This window comes from Myxine glutinosa, chromosome 3 (assembly GCF_964187855.1).
Source record: "Myxine glutinosa chromosome 3, kmMyxGlut1.1, whole genome shotgun sequence".
Taxonomy (NCBI): Eukaryota; Metazoa; Chordata; class Myxini; order Myxiniformes; family Myxinidae; genus Myxine; species Myxine glutinosa.
In genome coordinates this window covers 73,600,582-73,618,654 of record NC_136263.1, presented here as the reverse complement: position 1 = coordinate 73,618,654, position 18,073 = coordinate 73,600,582, and the positions used below count along the sequence as shown (strand labels likewise).

Genomic DNA, 18,073 nt, shown 5'->3' with positions numbered 1-18,073 from the left:
TTATATCCCCCCCCCCCTCTATTTACATGAAATGGTTTGGTCCATTCGCAAAGCCAAAGCGAACGGCTTGCGAGTACGGTGACAATCCCCCCCTCTAGTTACATGAAATGGTTTGGTCCATTCGCAAAGCCAAAGCGAACGGCTTGCGAGTACGGTGACAATCCCCCCCCTCTATTTACATGAAATGGTTTGGTCCAAAGCGAACGGCTTGCGGAGTTTGGTAAAGAAATCGCCATAGCTCGGTAACTACTTGTCCGATTAATATGAAACCTTGAAAAGGCACATCCTCGGGTCCCCAGCAATATACCTGGCAAGTTTCAAGTATATCGGACCCGTGGTTGTCGAGAAACAGCGGTCACAGACAAACACACATACACACATACACACACACATACACACAGAGATTACTGGAATTATAGATAGATGTACAACTCATTTTTATTTCCTTTACAACAGCAAAGTATAGTCATTAATACAGCAATTCCCTTTCATACTGGGTGAACTTTCACTTATTTTCGCCAAGACAGACTTCCAATAGGCAGTATGCAATGATGTCACGTCGCTCTGGGATACGAAGCCTGTCCGCCATTATGAGAGACAAATAAATGTCACAGCTAAGCCTTAATGGCAGACACACTAACATACTATAATGTGGAAGGGGGAGGATCCATTGTGCGAAGAATAGTTTGGTCCATGTGCTCGAGTAGGTTAGATTTACTCATGCATTAGGGATCTGTCAGAGCTAAGTCATGTAAAATGTGCACCGAAGGGGGCAGTGACAGTTATTTATAGAGCAGAATAGGGTAAGGTTGTATCATGTAAAACCTCCTGTACAGGTGAGGGCAGGTGGAGGACTTGATCTGTGGCACAATGCATTTTAAATGGATAACATTAGCCTTGTTTGGCCAAAAGACTACAGGACATGGCAGCAAAGTGAGCTTCAGAGCCATGGAGAGGGGTGAAACGTTTTTTGAGGCTCTTTCTTGAGGGGCAGGGTGACCCAGAAGACCGAGTGTGTCAGTGTGTGGCCAATGACGGTACCAGACGGCGCTCCTAGCATGGTAAAATTCATGTACGCGCATGCGCATGGAAGAAGATATCTCGGCTCTCTCTCTACTTCGTCGCTCCAGAGAGAATGGCCACTGAGAGATGCGGACACGATGTCCCCACCATAATGTCATACTCTCCTCTTCCGCCCCGTACTACCCCTTCAGCCATGTGCTACACCAAGCTGCACAACCACGGTCGTCCTGGTCCAAGACCAGCTCATGCTTGCACAAGTCCTCGCCTGTTCCCTTTGTATCTAGGTTTGAATCTGGCAGTTTGGTGCCTTAGTTGGGTATAGTTTAGCTTGCGACACAAGTGTGTCTGCTTCCTTTCATCCCTATCTGTGTCTGTTGACTATCAGGTCTGTTCCGTTTAATTACATGTCCTTCTGTCTATCCTTATCCTCATTTACATTTTAATAAACGCTTTATTTCCTAGAAATGTTTTCCTGCCTACCTTCCTGTGCATAAGCAACCACCAATTTTAGCTTTATTTGAACGATCCTTGGGGGATCGTAACTTGTTAAATGGTTAAAAGAACACAGTGCATTCAAATAATGTTTTGGTCATTCGTGGAGGTCTTTAGACCATCGGCACAAAACATCTGCATTAGCTGGACCTCTGACTTGACAACACATTAATTTGTACCGAGTCTAGCATGGGGAAATACCACTGATTAAATGGTCACTACACACACAAATATCCTTCTTGTCGGAATGTCAAATGTTGTTGAGGCACCTTGTCCATTGTTTTCGTGAAAATTCCTCAGCTTGAGTTCCTTGATTTGTTTCAATTCCTTGAACTTGATAAAACTATCTATAGTTTTCTTTGTTAGCATGATTAAAGCACCCTAAGACAGCACAAAAGCACGACATTTTCACTTTGCAATCACACCAGCTCATACTTCTCGTAAGCCTGGTGTTGGCTTAATGGTTAAGGTGGTCTGGCTTGAGATATTAGGGTCCTTAGTTTGAGCCCCGGTTGTGCCGTTGAAATAACGCCAGGTGGGTTGACTTAGCCTGTCACCCTTCTGAGGTCGGCGAAATGAGTACCAGTGTACTGGTAATTGGGGTACTGCATCAACGGCACAACCGCACCCTCAGCCAATGATGCTACCTGCAGTCCTGTGCTGCATAAGAAAGAAGACGAAAAAGGAGGGTTTGAAAGATAAACACCAGGAGAGTGGACGGAGAAAGGCATGTACAGCGTTAGGCTGTGGAGAGGGAGGGAGGTATGTGTTCAATATTTCACCACTTTCACAAATGTAATTGGATATCTGCAATCACAAAGCGATCGCTATGGGTAAGCTTCCGGAGGAGGATTACCCTTGTTGATCGCCAGCTACTTACCTTTGGCCTGTGATACATTGATAGCCATATTTCTTTTGGACCACCATATGACCTTCAACATCCGGCCATTAAAAACATTGCTTCAAAAAGGGGACCACGGTGCCCAAAAAATTGCCAACCCCCGGGAAAAATGGCCTCTAAAGGCGGTCAATATGACCTTCAACATTTACGGATAGAGTGTAAATTGAGAAAATGTGTCCCCATCTAAAATGTATCCATGACACCTAACATTATGAAAATCATAGGAGAATTATTCAAGTTATGATCAAAAAGGTATTTTTCGTTAATTAGGTCACAGTCCAAAAAGGTAGATCAAGGACACTAATCAAATATCAGGTGCACAACTTCAATGCAGATCCACTATTATTTTGCAAGAACATCTTGGAAGGCCAAGCTGTGTTTGAGTTTGAGAGGGAAATTTCATTCCGGATCGGATAAACCTTAGTCGATTAATGGTGAAAAATGTCAAAATGTCGATAATTGGGTCATGACCTTAAAGATTAGGTCAATAAAATTACGTCAACCCTACATACTTTTTCTTCTCATCATTGATGTCGGCTAATTGAGGACCGGACCAGTTCACTGGTAATTCCCTGTTTGTCGTTAAAGGCGGCAAAAAGGGTTGGCGTCAGGAAGGGCATCCGGCCGTAAAACATTGCTTCAAAAAGGGGACCAAAAAACAACAACTACCACGGTCCCCGAAAAGGCCAACCCCCGCTTTGCGGGGAAAAATGGCCTCTAAACGGTGGTTTTTTATTGATGTAAAGTTTAATTCTGAAAGTCCCAGCCAGCTCCGAGATTTGAAAAATTGAGCTTAGAAATGTCATTCTTTTTACTTCTTTCACTGAAGTTTGAATCGAGAAATGCTCATGCAGACACATCTGCCATTGTCAAAGGTTGGACACAAACATGGTAAGAGTCAATTCACATTTTAATGAAAACTAGCAAAAGTACCCATCCCCAGTGACAGTAAAATATAGCTATGGTAGTGGTGAGAATAACCACAGAAGATGACTGTCAGGCAGTTATCTGGGGAAATTCAAAACCACCCTGAAGCGCTAAATTTCACCAAAGGTGGCGCTATTCAAACCAACTGCAACAGCGAGGAAGTACAGTATACCTTATCGTTTCCCCAAAGGTTTCCGGGTGGCCGGAGGAGCGGCTAACCCTGCATAAACCTGGCCGATACAGCCTTTTACCTCTGTGACAAATTTGGTCCAAATCCACCCAGAGGTGTAGCAGTGTATGTGTAACAGACAGACAGACAAACAAATTGACATTTACAGTTATAGATTAGAGATAGATATAGTTAGGGAAGCCTTTTGGCAATGTTTTGCATTAATTATTATTTTACATTTGGAAGACGAGTTTCAGAATGAGAGTGCTAAGTTACATTTCCTGAGATTTCAACAGTATTGACCCATCCAAATTTGTTTAAAATCAATGAAGAAAATAATTGTTGGAGTACATTCCAACTTTAAAGCTTGGTGCAAATTTCCTATACGCTTCATGGTTCAGGTGGCTGGATTAAGATCTTAATTAAGGTCCTGAATTCAAGCCGCTGTCATGCAATAAATAAACAAGAAAGAGCAATCAGAGATTCCAAACCCTAGCCAGGATGTATTTTCAGTGTTTTTTTAAAGGCTTTTGTGTTCAAACAAATATGGCGGCCGAACCACGTGACCGATGACGTCATCATCATTTTTTTCCTGAACTTATTTATTCCTAGATTATGCTCAAGAAATTTCATCTTGATCGGATGAAGTTTTGTACTAGTCGAATTATGACGTCATAATGGAGGCACCTATGACATCATCATTAACATATTTTATTCCCCAATGGAGAGTTCTTTACATTGAGCCATGTCTCAATTTTTTCTATTCAGCACTTTCCGAGATATAGAGGTGCAAAGTTTTTCGATTTTTCCAAGATGGCGGCCGAACCACGTGACCTATTACGTCATAACTATTATTTTAAAAAATTCTGCAGGTGGAGTTTCACCTATGGTGAAAATTTCCTGTCAATCGCACCAACGGTTGCAGAGAAAATCATATTTATTCTGTGCGGACAAACAAACAAACAAACAAACAGACAAACGTACTCAAATGCAATACCCTCTCCCCTGGCGAGGGTAATAACACCAGGTGGGTTGATTCAACCTGCCATCCTTCTGAAGTTGGCAAAATAAGTACAAGCTCTGGGAAAAATGAGCCATTCGAGTATCCTGTGTCTGAGTGGTGACGCATTCAGGATTATGCCCCCAAGACAATGAACTGCATCCCTTTGTGTCTGACGGTGCGAAAAGAATGGTTTGGTTTTTTTTTTATATCACAACCTAATTTGTAGTCCTGTGAATAACAACAATAATATGAGAAATCATTGAATTGAACAATACATTTTCTTTACGTAAAACTGCAAAATATTAATCAGGAAACTGCCAACGAAAATAGAGGCTGATTAACGAACATCCTAGTTAACTGGTACATGCTTCTGTTAAACAAAGTAAATACTTTGACATCCGATCATTCACAGCTAGAGCATGGTTAAAAAAACACTAGTTGGAACATTGTACAAACAATTATAACCCATCAAATGCAGCAAATCCTGGTCTTTTCTATAAAAGGAGCTGTGCGTGTGTGCGTCTGTCCGTGCGTGTGTGCGAGTTCCACTCATTGGTTGGACAGTTTGCCTGACTCCACCCACTATTTTTAAACTGCTGCCACCAAGTTAGGAACCCTTTAGAATGACCTTTTATAACCCTTTAAAATGACCCTTTCAAACTTCTCTCAAGCAGCGATTTTACTGCAGAGTGCTGAGGTTATGCAGGTCCTTGCTATTATTTCGGACTATTCTCTCTTAAAATTGAGTTGAAAAAGCGACTGTGGTGGGTTTATATGAAGTCGGTGATAGCTTCATAGGGGAGCAGAAGGCGTTACATATTCCGCTGTTTGTTCAGCTGTTCTTGGAAAGTTTACTCGCAGTAAGTGTGTGTGTGTCACTGTAGGGTGTGTGTAACGGGTAATGTGCTACTTTGTGTAAAAGACAATACATGTGAGTTGGTGTCGTAGGACTGAATAATAGTCTCCTATATTTTCATTTTGTTTCTGTCGTCAAAAATCTACATGATTCTGCATTTCCTTCTTTTTCTTATAGGCTGAAGCTAGTATGGTATATATGTTCAGATTTAAATGCCCCATGAGGTGATTGAGGCATGAGTAAAGGCCATTTTGTCCGATCATGCTTGTGTTCTAACTATCTATACATCCCAGAGCTCCTTTAAAAATGCAGTTTGAGCCAATGTAGTTGTGCAGGGAATTATGGGTGGAATCCACATTAGCCAACACTTTTCTAAATATACAGGGTGAATTAAAAGTAGCGCCCACGCCCGATTTCTGTTTTTTTCGGCTGTCAGATTCTTTCTGGGATGTCATGTTGTTAATAATTGTCTTGCAGATTATTAATTTTCTTAATTTATTTATTTTTGTTTTGCAGGTTATTGCTGAGAGTTTGGAAAGTTACTGAATTTGCACCAAATTGAACCATGAATTACCTTTCAACTAGGGCATGCCCGTACTATATCTATATCTAAAATTATATCCCCCCCTCTATTTACATGAAATGGTTTGGTCCATGAAATGTTTTGGTTCATTCGCAACGCCAAAGCGAACGGCGAACGCTTTACATGAAATGGTTTGGTGCATGAAATGTTTTGGTCCATTCGCAACGCCAAAGCGAACGGCGAACGGCTTGCGAGTACAGTGACAATCCCCCCGGGGTTTTTATTAGTTTTAAAACATCGTTTAACGCCAACATAGCGCCAACATAGTTTGCAAACGTGAAATAAATGAATACGCTCTCAAATGTGCCATCCGAGGCAGAGTGTGTCCGCCACGTTCGGCACACGCGATAGCTCGCTGCTCTCTGATTGGTTGAATCGTTTTTTGGACATAGCTCGGTAAGTAATTGTCCGATTAATATGAAACCTTGAAAAGGCACATCCTCGGGTCCCCAGCAATATACCTGGCAAGTTTAAAGTATATCGGACCCGTGGTTGTCGAGAAACAGCGGTCACAGACAAACAAACGTACAAACGTACAAACGTACAAACGTACAAACGTACAAACAAACACACAGAGATTACTGGAATTATAGATAGATGAATCGACGCATTGTGGCCGTGAAACATTACTACAAATGTAATGAACAACCAACGATGGCGGCACGCCGTTTGGCACAGGAATTCGATATTAACCCACCCCAGGGAAGAAACATACGATTGATTGTCGAGAAATTTGAAGCAACAGGGTCGGTAGCCACTGCAAAGAAGTCCGGTCGTCCAAAAACGGCAACGAATGTAGCTAAGGCTGAAGAGGCCATCAGGAGACTGGAACAAAGTCCGCAAAAGTCAACTCGCCGTTTATCTGCAGAGTTGGAAGTGAGCCAATCAAGTGTTATCCGTATCCTTCACCAGAAAAACTGGAAACCTTACATTCCATGCTTACTGCATGCTCTTCATGATGGAGATGACGACCGCCGTCTTCAATTTTGCGAAGAGTTCTTAGCTAAACTTGACGAAGAGGACACAATGCTAGACAACATCTGGTGGTCAGATGAGGCATGGTTTAAGCTTGACGGCACAATTAACAGACACAATTGTGTCTACTGGGCTGCGGAGAACCCAAGAGTGACAGTTGAGAAGGAGGTAAATGTACCTGGCGTGACAGTTATTGAGATATTTAACGTCCAAAATGCGAGCACAGACTAGACACTCTCCAGTATAATGTCTTTATCCAAACGACTGCATTCTGTCAGGTACAGTGTACAAAGGTCTTTTCTGTTTTGTTTTGTTTTCAGTCACGAAATTGGAACAAATTTGTGTAATCTAACTATAACTGGAGCTTCCAGGGAGGCAGAACTCAACTGAACTGACTGGACAACTTTAAAGTAGGTCAGTTGTCTGTACTAGATTTGACTTAAGATAGCAACCTACCTTGTGTGGTAAGAGTCTCACACACCAAGTTTGATCAAAATCCATAAATATTTGTGGACGTTAAAGTCTTAACGTTGTTTCGGAGCTGAAAACAATATGGCGGCCATTTTGTGACGGATCAGGTTGGAATGCAATAGCAACCTACCTTGTGTGGTACGGGTTAAACATTCTAAGTTTGATCAAAATCTGTTGATATTTGTGGACGCTAGAGTGTTAACGTCGTTTTCATGGCCAAAAACAAAATGGTCGCCTAAGTCCGCCATTTTTCAACGGATCGGGCTGAAATGTAATACCAACCTGGTCCTTGGGGTAAGGATGCTGCATGTCAAGTTTGCTCAGAATCGGTTGATATTTGTGGATGCTGGAGTGTTAACGTCGAAAAGTTAACGGACGACAGGTGACAGACGACGACGACGACAGACGACGGACGCCGGAGAGTTCAGTATGTGATGAACTCAACTGGACGGTAGTCCAGTTGAGTTAACAAGTGAAGAATGCACAGATTCTGTGAAGCATCTGTTGCAAACATGTCAAACCTGTGGACTGAGGTGCGCTGTGCAAGGTCAACAGGTTCAATTAGCATGTCTGGAAGGCCATAGGCTCAGTTTGGTTGACTCTTATAACCATCACATTTCTATGTAATATATCCACTAGTTGATGTTGTACCTTGAATGTGGATTATGTCCAAGTTAGCTGTGCTGAGTCATTCAGTGAATGAGTGAGCCAACACTCGTTCTAAGATCTACTATAATCTATATAGATCCCAGTGAGGCTCTATATCATTGAATATTCTATATTGTTGCGATTGCTATTCTTTCCCTTTGAAATGTTTTTGTTTCTGCAGGTACTTGGTTTCCCACGGCCTCCCGTGGACACAGTGAGGCAAGACGGAGCACCCAACAGGTGGACTTTCCCCTCCCTCCATCAGCCTCAAGGGGGGTGAGGGAGGGAGGGTCAGACCCTCACAAGGGACAACCCCAAACTCTGGTCACTCCACTGCCACTGCGCAGAGTGAAGCAGTCACATCGGAGTTTCAGGATTTGTCATTACATCCACATCACAAAATGCTGTCTCTGAATGAACGCAGAAATGGTGAGTTTGTGGATGCACTGATAAGCCAAGACTTTCACATGCACATAATACTACTGCTCAAATTTTATTTTAAATTTTTTCTCAGATGAGATGGTTATTTCTAAGATTTCATATGGTCAACGTGAATTTTTGGTTTTTAAATCACTATTTTGAAATCTTTTTGTTTGAGCAGTTGGTAACCTCATGTGCATATAAATGTTTGCATGAACATGATATTGCTTGGAATTTCAATGGAAATCTCTGCATGATCAATGAATGCACTAAAGTAAAATAAGCTGGTGTTACATGGCATTCCTTACAATATTTCTCATATTCAACTTGGGCAAGAAATAGGCAAGAACTACTTGGAGTACAAATATTTTTTTGTTGATGAGGGAGTTGTTTTGTTTCAAATACGTTTTTTATTTCTGTGAGCTTTATTGAAAGTATTAATTCCTTTGTTTGAATATTTCAAAATAACCTGAACTCGAATTCCAAAATCTGTGAATTGCTATAAAATAATTACAGGATTTTTCACTACACATATTTGTATGCAGGGTCATTCATCATTGTGTGTACCATTCCTCGAATGCACGATTAAACTGGGCATCCCAGATCATTACACATTACAGATCCCATGGTGTCCTTCGCTAAGAGTAGGTGAGCTATCGCCAGCACTATGGCCAAATTCCAAATTCTTGCCCTAATTTCCTGAGTCAGAGTGGCGTCCTGACCAGGATTGTAGTCTAGTAGCTCATGCTTCGGCACCATCAATGCTCTGCATAGGGCATGGTGCATGATGATGATGATGATATTTGTATGAAAAATAACTCTCCTTTTTTGGAAAACATTTTTAGGCTCGTGGAAGAGTGAGGTGACAGAAGGTAAGAAGGCAACATACTGACATCAGGGTAATAGGGCAACAGTTGGACACAACAAGCAAGGGAATGAATGAACATGAAAATATAAAGAGGAGGGAGTGAAACACAGGGACACGTCTAAGTAAGAGTCTTGTGTTCGGTAGGGATATTTAGGAGGTAGAAAAGGTCGCAAGTACTGATGTGGAATGAAATGATATGGTGGTGCACTGCTTGCTTGAAGTTCTGGAGGATATGGTGGGATTGGATGGTTTCCGGAAGATTTTTTCACGAGCCGGAGAAAAGAGGAACTTAGGAGTAGAGGTGTGCAGTAATCTTAAATATTCGGAGTTTAATCTGGAGGGAGTTAATGGAAGAATGCATGCATATTGAAAGGTGAAGGAAGGGTTTGAAGGTGAGTAAGTAGAGGGAGCTAGCCTGAAAAAGAGTCCACCAACTCATCTGGGAGGTGAGAGCAACAGGCCTTGTGGTTTGGCCTCGTTGTGGGAGACGCCAATAATTTTTAGAGCTTGTTATTAAATCCTCGTCATCATTATAAACTATAATTTGAGAAGTGTGTGGGTGTTGACTTTTGTGCACTCCTGAACTACTGGACAGAATCGGTTGAAAACTGATGGTGGTACTGCCAGTGTGCATGGGGGGGACTTTAGGTGGTAAAATCTTTTCCATAGTACGAGGATTTCAGGGTGCGAGGAGGGAGACGCCAAAAATCTACACCAAAATGCATATAGCATAGGACCGCTCCCGGTGGGAGTAGGTATTACAAATTGTACTAAAATACATCAATTATGGGGGAATTTCCCCATCCGTAAGGACACGTTCTTCTATAGTATTATTTAAAGAGCGAACTTTTCTTACTGTAAATCTAATAATCGATTTCATGGAAATGGAGTTTACAGTTTATCACTATTATCATCGTATTACCAATATATTTCAAAGTGAGTTTATAGTCGCGATTTTCAATGCATGGTATTGATGGATAATAAAAAAGTCTAGGTTAATTTTCAAGTTCAATTTCACCATCAACATCCCAACTTAAACTTTTTTCTTTTTTTTTTTACTGTTTTTCTTTTTTAACTTAGTGAGAAAGCTTCTGTTTAAATCAATTGTCTGCTCGCTACATCTTAACCTAACAGTATTGGTAAAAACACGGCCAAACAACACGTGCTTTTAACAGAATTTCTGCACAAAGCCAGGTTGTGCTGTAGTTTGATCCACGCTTGTCTAATCGGCCGACACATTGAAGATGCCAGCAGGCAAGCCACACTTTATCCACAGAAAAGGGAGAAAATCCCATTTAAGTGACATGATTGAAATGTAGATTAAGTTTGAACAAAAAGAGGACTCTTACTTTGCAGTTCATGATTTTTTTTTCAAATAAAAGAGGAAATCTTTTTTTTCCTTCCTCTTAACTCAGAAAAACAACAGTGCACTGTTCAGCAGTTTTATGTAACCCAGTGACCATTGGCTTTTCTTAAAGAACACCACATGTCACTCCTACCCTGAAAGTTTCGTCTCAATCCGACACGTAGTTGCTAAGAAAAATGGGGGTTAGCCTGTACGGACGAACGGACGTACGGACAGACAACCCGAAAACATAATGCTTCTGGCCACCTTCAGGGGTGGAGGAATCAAAAAACTTCATTCCAGAATGGAGTTTCAAAGGTAAACTCCTACCAAACATACCACACGGAAGTAGGCTCTGAGCACCCAATATAAGGACACACGTTGGTTCAATCATTTCACCTAAGACCGTGGACTGGTCAACTTCATAACAGCCAGCTTTCAGCTAACCAAGCCAAATCACTTGGGAAGCTCAACAGAATGAACAAAGAAACATTTTTCAAGTCTTCAAGCCTTCTGTTTGAAATAGAAGAATGACAAAAATGTTGTCACACTTTTTGTATCTGCATGGACAGTCAATCTCAAACATGACATCAGGGCCATCTCTCTGGACATATCTTGAGCATTTGACACAGTCTGTTACCCTGTCTTGCTCTCAAATATGTCGGCCTACGGCATGCAAGACCGCTTCCTCGTATAGTTTGTTGACTTCCTCCACTCCTGCAGTCAGCACAGACTCTCAATGGGATCCTCATTTCCTTACCCTTTCAAGACTGGAGTGCCCCCAAAGCAGTTTTGGGCTCAGTCCTGTTCCTCATCTTCATCAATGATCTGTCTTATTATCTGGAAAGCCCTCATTATCTTTTCACTGATGACTCCACTTTCTACTGCAGCATCCCTCATCCCTTAGATAGGCAGGCAGCAGCATTCTGCCTCTTTGCAGACCTTGATTAAATTAGAATCTGGACCAACACTTGGAATATGCCTTTCAACCCTGACAAATGTCACACTCTGTCTCTCCAAGAGGACCATGTGGTGAACCCTCCCAAATGCAGGTGGGCCAAAAGTCACTGAAGGTTTTCTTTTTTTTTATTTTATAACTTTTTTATTTTTAAATAAAAATTTATGAAATTAATTGCAAATGGTAGTTAAATTAATGGAATTTGTTTTTTTAGATTAATTGTGAAAAATAATGTCCTGCAAATGGCACCCATTGGCTTCTTCGCAAAGTCTTGCTCTTTCCAAAACGTGATCCATTACAGAGGACAAAACTACTTGATCAATCGCTGCAATTTCCTCGTAAGATCAGGATCGTCCCTTACAAGTTGCTGCAATTTGGTTGCAAATGTTAGTCGATTTGCTGGATCTTGAGGTGACATTTCGTGCACCATTTGAATCTTGTAAGGAAACAGCAACAAATCTTTCTTCATTATCCTTCGCAATGATGATCTTGCCATTCTGAGCTGAGTTGCATGTTTATGAGTTGATGCTTCTGGGTTTTCGTTAACACTCTCTCTACCTAACACGGTCAATGTTTTCTGGAGTATGACTTGTTTTTGGTCTTCCACTGCGAGCTGAGTCATGAACAGACCCCTTTGACTCAAAACGAGCAATCAAGTTCCGAATCGTGTTCTCTGATGGTTGTTCTCGAACATTTAAATGATTGTGAAATTTTCTTTGAGTTTGAATTCCGAGTACACCCGCAGACTCCGGGAGGGTCATTCCTCTTTGGGGTACATAGATTACAGTCGCTCTATGGGCGGGTCTCAATAATTTACCAAGTGTGTGTGTTCATTTACCAAGTTTCTTGTGAAGAGATCGCCAAGTGGTTTAAGTATTTGAGCAAGCACTCCATTCAAAACCGTTAAGGAACGGCTGGCTTGGCAAGCGCTAGTTAGCTGCTTGGTAAAGGAGCACAACCCAAGCTTCTCCCTTTCAATTTCGTATGAAACAGCAGGAGTGAGTTTCAAACGTTCACTAGGAAAAATGCCACGGTAGCGGCACAAAGGGCCATGTTATTAACCCAACATTTGTGGGTTATATAGAGTACAGTAGATCTTCGCTCAGTTCTGTAAGTAAACCTTACTTCACGGATGTCGAGATTCCTCCAAATTTCTTCAATTAGTGTTATACAGAGCATTAGCGACTGTTTAAAAAGCTTTATTTTACTTCCTGTCTTTAAATATTTTTACTTCCTGTAGAAGCCGTCGCTGTCGCTCCCACAGAAACGCCATTATAACTACTAGTGGGGTCACCCGTGGAAATACCATGGGCATGGAGGTGTATCATTGCGATCGGTGCAGCCGTTTTTGCGGTACCCGGCACAATAACGTTAGGTGGGAGTCCAAACCTGAAAATGCTGGAGACCAAAGCTGAAATTGGAAAAAACAATATAGTGTGGCGGACGGGATGGCTCGCTGGCGCGGTGACATCATTCCGCGCACCAATGGGGTGTCGGCCACGCCCGAGGGGTAGGCGTGGTCTCGGGATATACACGGGGCTCGCAGCCCCGACCCGAGCGAGTCAGTGCTACAGTTTGAGCTTTACAATAAATAATAATAATAATAATAATTCATTTATTTTGTATAGCGCTTTTCCAGAAGCCCAAAGGGGCTTTGACAGAGTGGAAAACATAATGCATAACAATACATGAAAACAACAATTGCAAAAAGACAAGAATCAATAGGGAAATATTTAAAGCAAAAGGAGGGAGAAGGAGAAGAGATAGTCAGGGGTTAAATGCTGTGGGTTGAATGTTGAATGCAGTGTTGAACAGGTGGGTCTTTAGTGATGTTTTGAATGTGGTGAGTGAGGAGGAGTCTCTGATGGAATAAAGGCTTTTGGTTTTGATCCTACGCGTTGTGGCTTACCTTTTTGGCAAACAAGTTGTGCGCGTAGCACCGCACTTCAATAGCCTATTTTACTCCAGGGGGTCCCAGGATTACCCACCCAAAATTTCGTTGCCAACGGTTCAGCCGTTTTTGCGGTACCTGGGAACGGATGGACGGACGGACATTTGGTGAATTATCGTAAGATAAGCTATTGATACACGTTATCACTGCAGGAAAAACGCTTTGGGGAAGTGGGACATTATTAGTATTAATATTGTTTTGTAATAACATTAACAATATGCGATTGTCATTAATTTTGTTATTAAAAGCGTCTTTGGAAAAACGCCACGATAAATCTGAAATACGCCACGATAAAGCTAATTTAACATTTATATACACCTCAACGTGCAACCCCCTTGACGACAATGCCAGGCAAACTCGCTCGGGGGGGGGAGAAAATCCCCTTGGGGAGGGGGGCCAATTAATGCGCTACAACCTTCATTGTGTAACCCTTCGTCATCCTGTCAAGTTTGGTTGAGATTGGATAAGTAACGACAGAATGTATTGGTGTCAAAAATTCATCGGACAGACAGACACAAATGGTGTATTTTAGTATGATTGATTTCCCAATAGAGTAATACAATTCAACAATTTTTACACGCTGGTCATTGGTAAATTTCTTCATAATGTATTTTCCTGGTCTTCGTTTGGTCTGTAAAAAAGGAAAAAGAATTTAAAAAAAATTTAATATATTAAAGTTATACAAAAGTTATAAAACAAAAACAAAAGTTATTCTTACAAAAGTTATAAAATAAGAAAACCGTCAGTGACTTTTGGCCCACCATGTACTTAACAAAGCTCTTGAAGATGTTCACTCTCTCAAATGTTTGGGCCTCACCAGTCACCACCAGCCACAAACTCTTGGGTAAAGCCTATATCGTTTGCTCCAAAGCCAGCCACCGACTGTACATGTTCCGCCGTGTCATGCCTTTCCCTTGGAAAGTCCAAACTTCTAACAACCAACAAGGCCTTCATCTGCAGTTTGATGGAATATTTCTCTCCCCTTACCATTGACACTACTACCTTAGGCCTTTCACATGTTGATGCTGTGGAAACCAAAGCCCTCAACATCATTGGAATCTCGCATTATAAAACCGAATCTCTGGTCCTGTTACTCCGGCATCGCAGACAGGTTGGTGGTACATCTTCTACTGCCTTGTTCTTGTTTTGCATCCTTTTCCCTTTCCATTCTCTGTTCCTCTCAGGTTTCTGCAGGACACATGTGGTCTCCCTTAACCCACTTCTGATTAAACTCCCAGAATCAAGGCTCAATGCATGCTCACATTCACTATAATCTGGTCCTTTTTTCTCTCGCCGGTGGAACCAGCTTCTCCAGTAGGTTGAATGTCATTTTTTCATACAGGGCTTGAGGGCTGTTTACCTCTTCGAGTCAGATAGCGAGGCCCTTACCGACCGACAATCATTAACCCCCATCCATACTCATGATCTATTTTACCCCTAGTTACTCTCCTCAAGCCCACCTTCCTTTTCCAGGTTATTGTGTTTTCTTCCCTCTCCCTTCACTCACCTTTCCGTTTTTTGTTCTATTGCTGTTTCATCCTCGGCTTTCTCTTCTTGTTATTTCAGCCCCCTCTTCCTCTGTTTGAGTTTTTGTTTCTTTCTTGTGTCCTTATGACTCTTCTCGCTCTCATTTGCTCTAAATAGCTTTCCGCAAGCCTTGACCTTGTATACAAAAAGTATTCTTGTCCATTCATCTTCATCTCCATCCATTCTTCCTGGATCTTTGCTGAAAAAGGCCTCAATCTTGGCAGGACTCATATAAACAACGCCATTGTGCTCCTGATTTTTAAACTGCTCCGCTCCCTGCCAAGGACGTGTGATCTATTTGTCCATACTGTCGGGGAATCGAGAAATGGAACCCAGTTTGCAGCATTTGTTCCCATGACAGTCCTATCGTTACGGTACCTGCTCTTTTTACTTCCTATCACCTGCCTACATATTTGGCTTCCCAATACCCACTGCTTGCTTCAGTTTGCTTGCTCTTGACCCCCTCCCTCACCCCAACCTGTCTAACCCTGATTCTCCCCTCCCCATTTCATCTTGCTTGTGAGGTCAGCCAGGAACGGTTTTTGTCACAATTCATCCCTCTCTTCCTGTGCTATCCCACCCTTCCCTCCAGGGCTTCAAGCAAGCTCTCTCATGGCACTGCCATCTCATGCTATTCCCTATCCTTACCCACAATCTTTATTATCCCCATTAACCCTTCCCAACCCAACTCTTATTTGTTTGCAGCTTCTTTTTTACTTCCCTCAACGCTTCCCAGTTTTCCCGTTTATTCATTCCCTTATTTATTGTGTCCAATAGTTGTCACACTGTCAGTTCATACCCTCCGTCATCTTGGTCTTCCATGAGCCTCGATTTTGTATAGAAGAGGTCTTTCAGGAACTGGTTGGCCAGGTCTGATTTCTGACTGAAGGTGTCAATAATTTGGAACTTTGCGAGGGTGCTGGCGATAACTTGCCTACTCTTCGTCAACTACACTGCGGGATCTTTAATGTCCAGTAACTAATGCAAGCAGGTGAGACACCCAGGTTTACGTCCATTCAATGGACAGTGAACCGTGTGATGCAACACTGCCTGCAAAACACCAATCTGGCAGTTTATAGTCAGGCCAATAATGTAACTCAGGATAAACAGCTCAAACGGGAATGTGCTATATCTCAGCATCCGTCATATTTTGCAGTGTGTAGATCAGAAAAGTAAGATAATTATAATAATAACTAGAGCAGCACTTGGTAGAAAGCATACCTCCACCAGGCTGATCAGTTTACGTTTTGTATCCCACTGATAGGCCGGATCTGGATTCGGACCTGAACCAAAATATAATCGCCTTGTTCTTGTCACCTACCAAACTCATCCACCAAGTTTTGTCATAACTCGGCCACGACTTTTTGAGATACAGCATAAAATATCATGCCCATATAGTTTTTGGCCCCATCTCTCAATAGTGAAGAATCACTTAAAAAATGATCGGATCCGGATCTGAATCTCCGGCCTTGTCACACACCAAACCTGTCCTCCAAATTTCGCCCAAATCTGTTTATAACCTTTTGAGATATCCTGCTCACGGAAAAACAGACAGAGACAGACAGGGGTGAAAACATAACCTCAGTCCACCCTTTGTGGCAGAAGTAATAATTTTAATAACAAAATAATTTTCGGTTTTATTTAAAAAACAAGTACAAAAAGTTTTAATTAAAACAAAAGCCGCGTCGATGTTACACAATGCCTAGATGCAGCTGTGCCTATAACGTCGATGTTATAGGCACAGGACATTCCTATTGATTCGATTACTTGATGTTATTTTTGTGCAAAGTGAAAATATATCTCGGCAATTTCCCGTGTGTGGCGACGAATTTTTAATATATCTCGGCATTTTCCCGTCTGTTATTTCAGGCGGTGTATGACTGACCATGCCGCGATTAAAAAAATATATATCTCGGCAATTTCCCGTGTGTGGCGACACGTGAACGAAGCTATGCTCCTCCACATTATTGTGACGACGTATAAATTACATATTTCATCGTGACGATTATCATCAAATGGACGAATTTTTAATATATCTCGGCATTTTCCCGTCTGTTATTTCAGGCGGTGTATGACTGACCATGCCGCGATTAAAAAAATATATATCTCGGCAATTTCCCGTGTGTGGCGACACGTGAACGAAGCTATGCTCCTCCACATTATTGTGACGACGTATAAATTAAATATTTCATCGTGACGATTGTCATCAAATGGACGAATTTTTAATACTAGGGCATGCCCGTACTATATCTATATCTAAAATTATATCCCCCCCCTCTATTTACATGAAATGGTTTGGTCCAAAGCGAACGGCTTGCGAGTACGGTGACAATCCCCCCCCCTCTATTTACATGAAATGGTTTGGTCCATTCGCAAAGCCAAAGCGAACGGCAGTTACGAATCGCAGGTACGATGAATCGCAAAGTAGTTTTAATTAGTTTTAAAACATAGTTTAACGCCAACATAGTTTGCCAACGTGAAATAAATGAATACGCTCTCAAATGTGCCGTCCGAGGCAGAGTGTGTTCGGCACGTTCGGCACACGTGATAGCTCGCTGCTCTCTGATTGGTTGAATCGTTTTTTGGACATAGCTCGGTAACTACTTGTCCGATTAATATGAAACCTTGAAAAGGCACATCCTCGGGTCCCCAGCAATATACCTGGCAAGTTTCAAGTATATCGGACCGGTAGTTGTCGAGAAACAGCGGTCGCATACACACACACACACACACACACACACACACACACACACACACACACACACACACACACACACACACACACACACACACACACACACACAGACAGAGATTAGTGGAATTATAGATAGATATCTCGGCATTTTCCCGTCTGTTATTTCAGGCGGTGTATGACTGACCATGCCGTGATTGTAAAAAAATATATCTCGGCAATTTCTCGTGTGTAGCGACACGTGAACGAAGCTATGCTCCTCTC

At 42.0% G+C, this 18,073-nt stretch overlaps 1 protein-coding gene across 1 annotated transcript in view; it reads left to right on the top strand.

The window, feature by feature from the left end:
• Positions 1–18,073, top strand: part of LOC137423459 (myocardin-related transcription factor A) — a 175,704-nt gene that overhangs the window by 31,629 nt on the left and 126,002 nt on the right. Inside the window, exon 2 of the mRNA XM_078774200.1 lies at positions 8,230–8,477. Within this exon, the coding sequence (XP_078630326.1) occupies positions 8,450–8,477 (28 nt within the window). The 5' untranslated portion in view covers positions 8,230–8,449. The remainder of the gene's footprint in view (positions 1–8,229; positions 8,478–18,073) is intronic.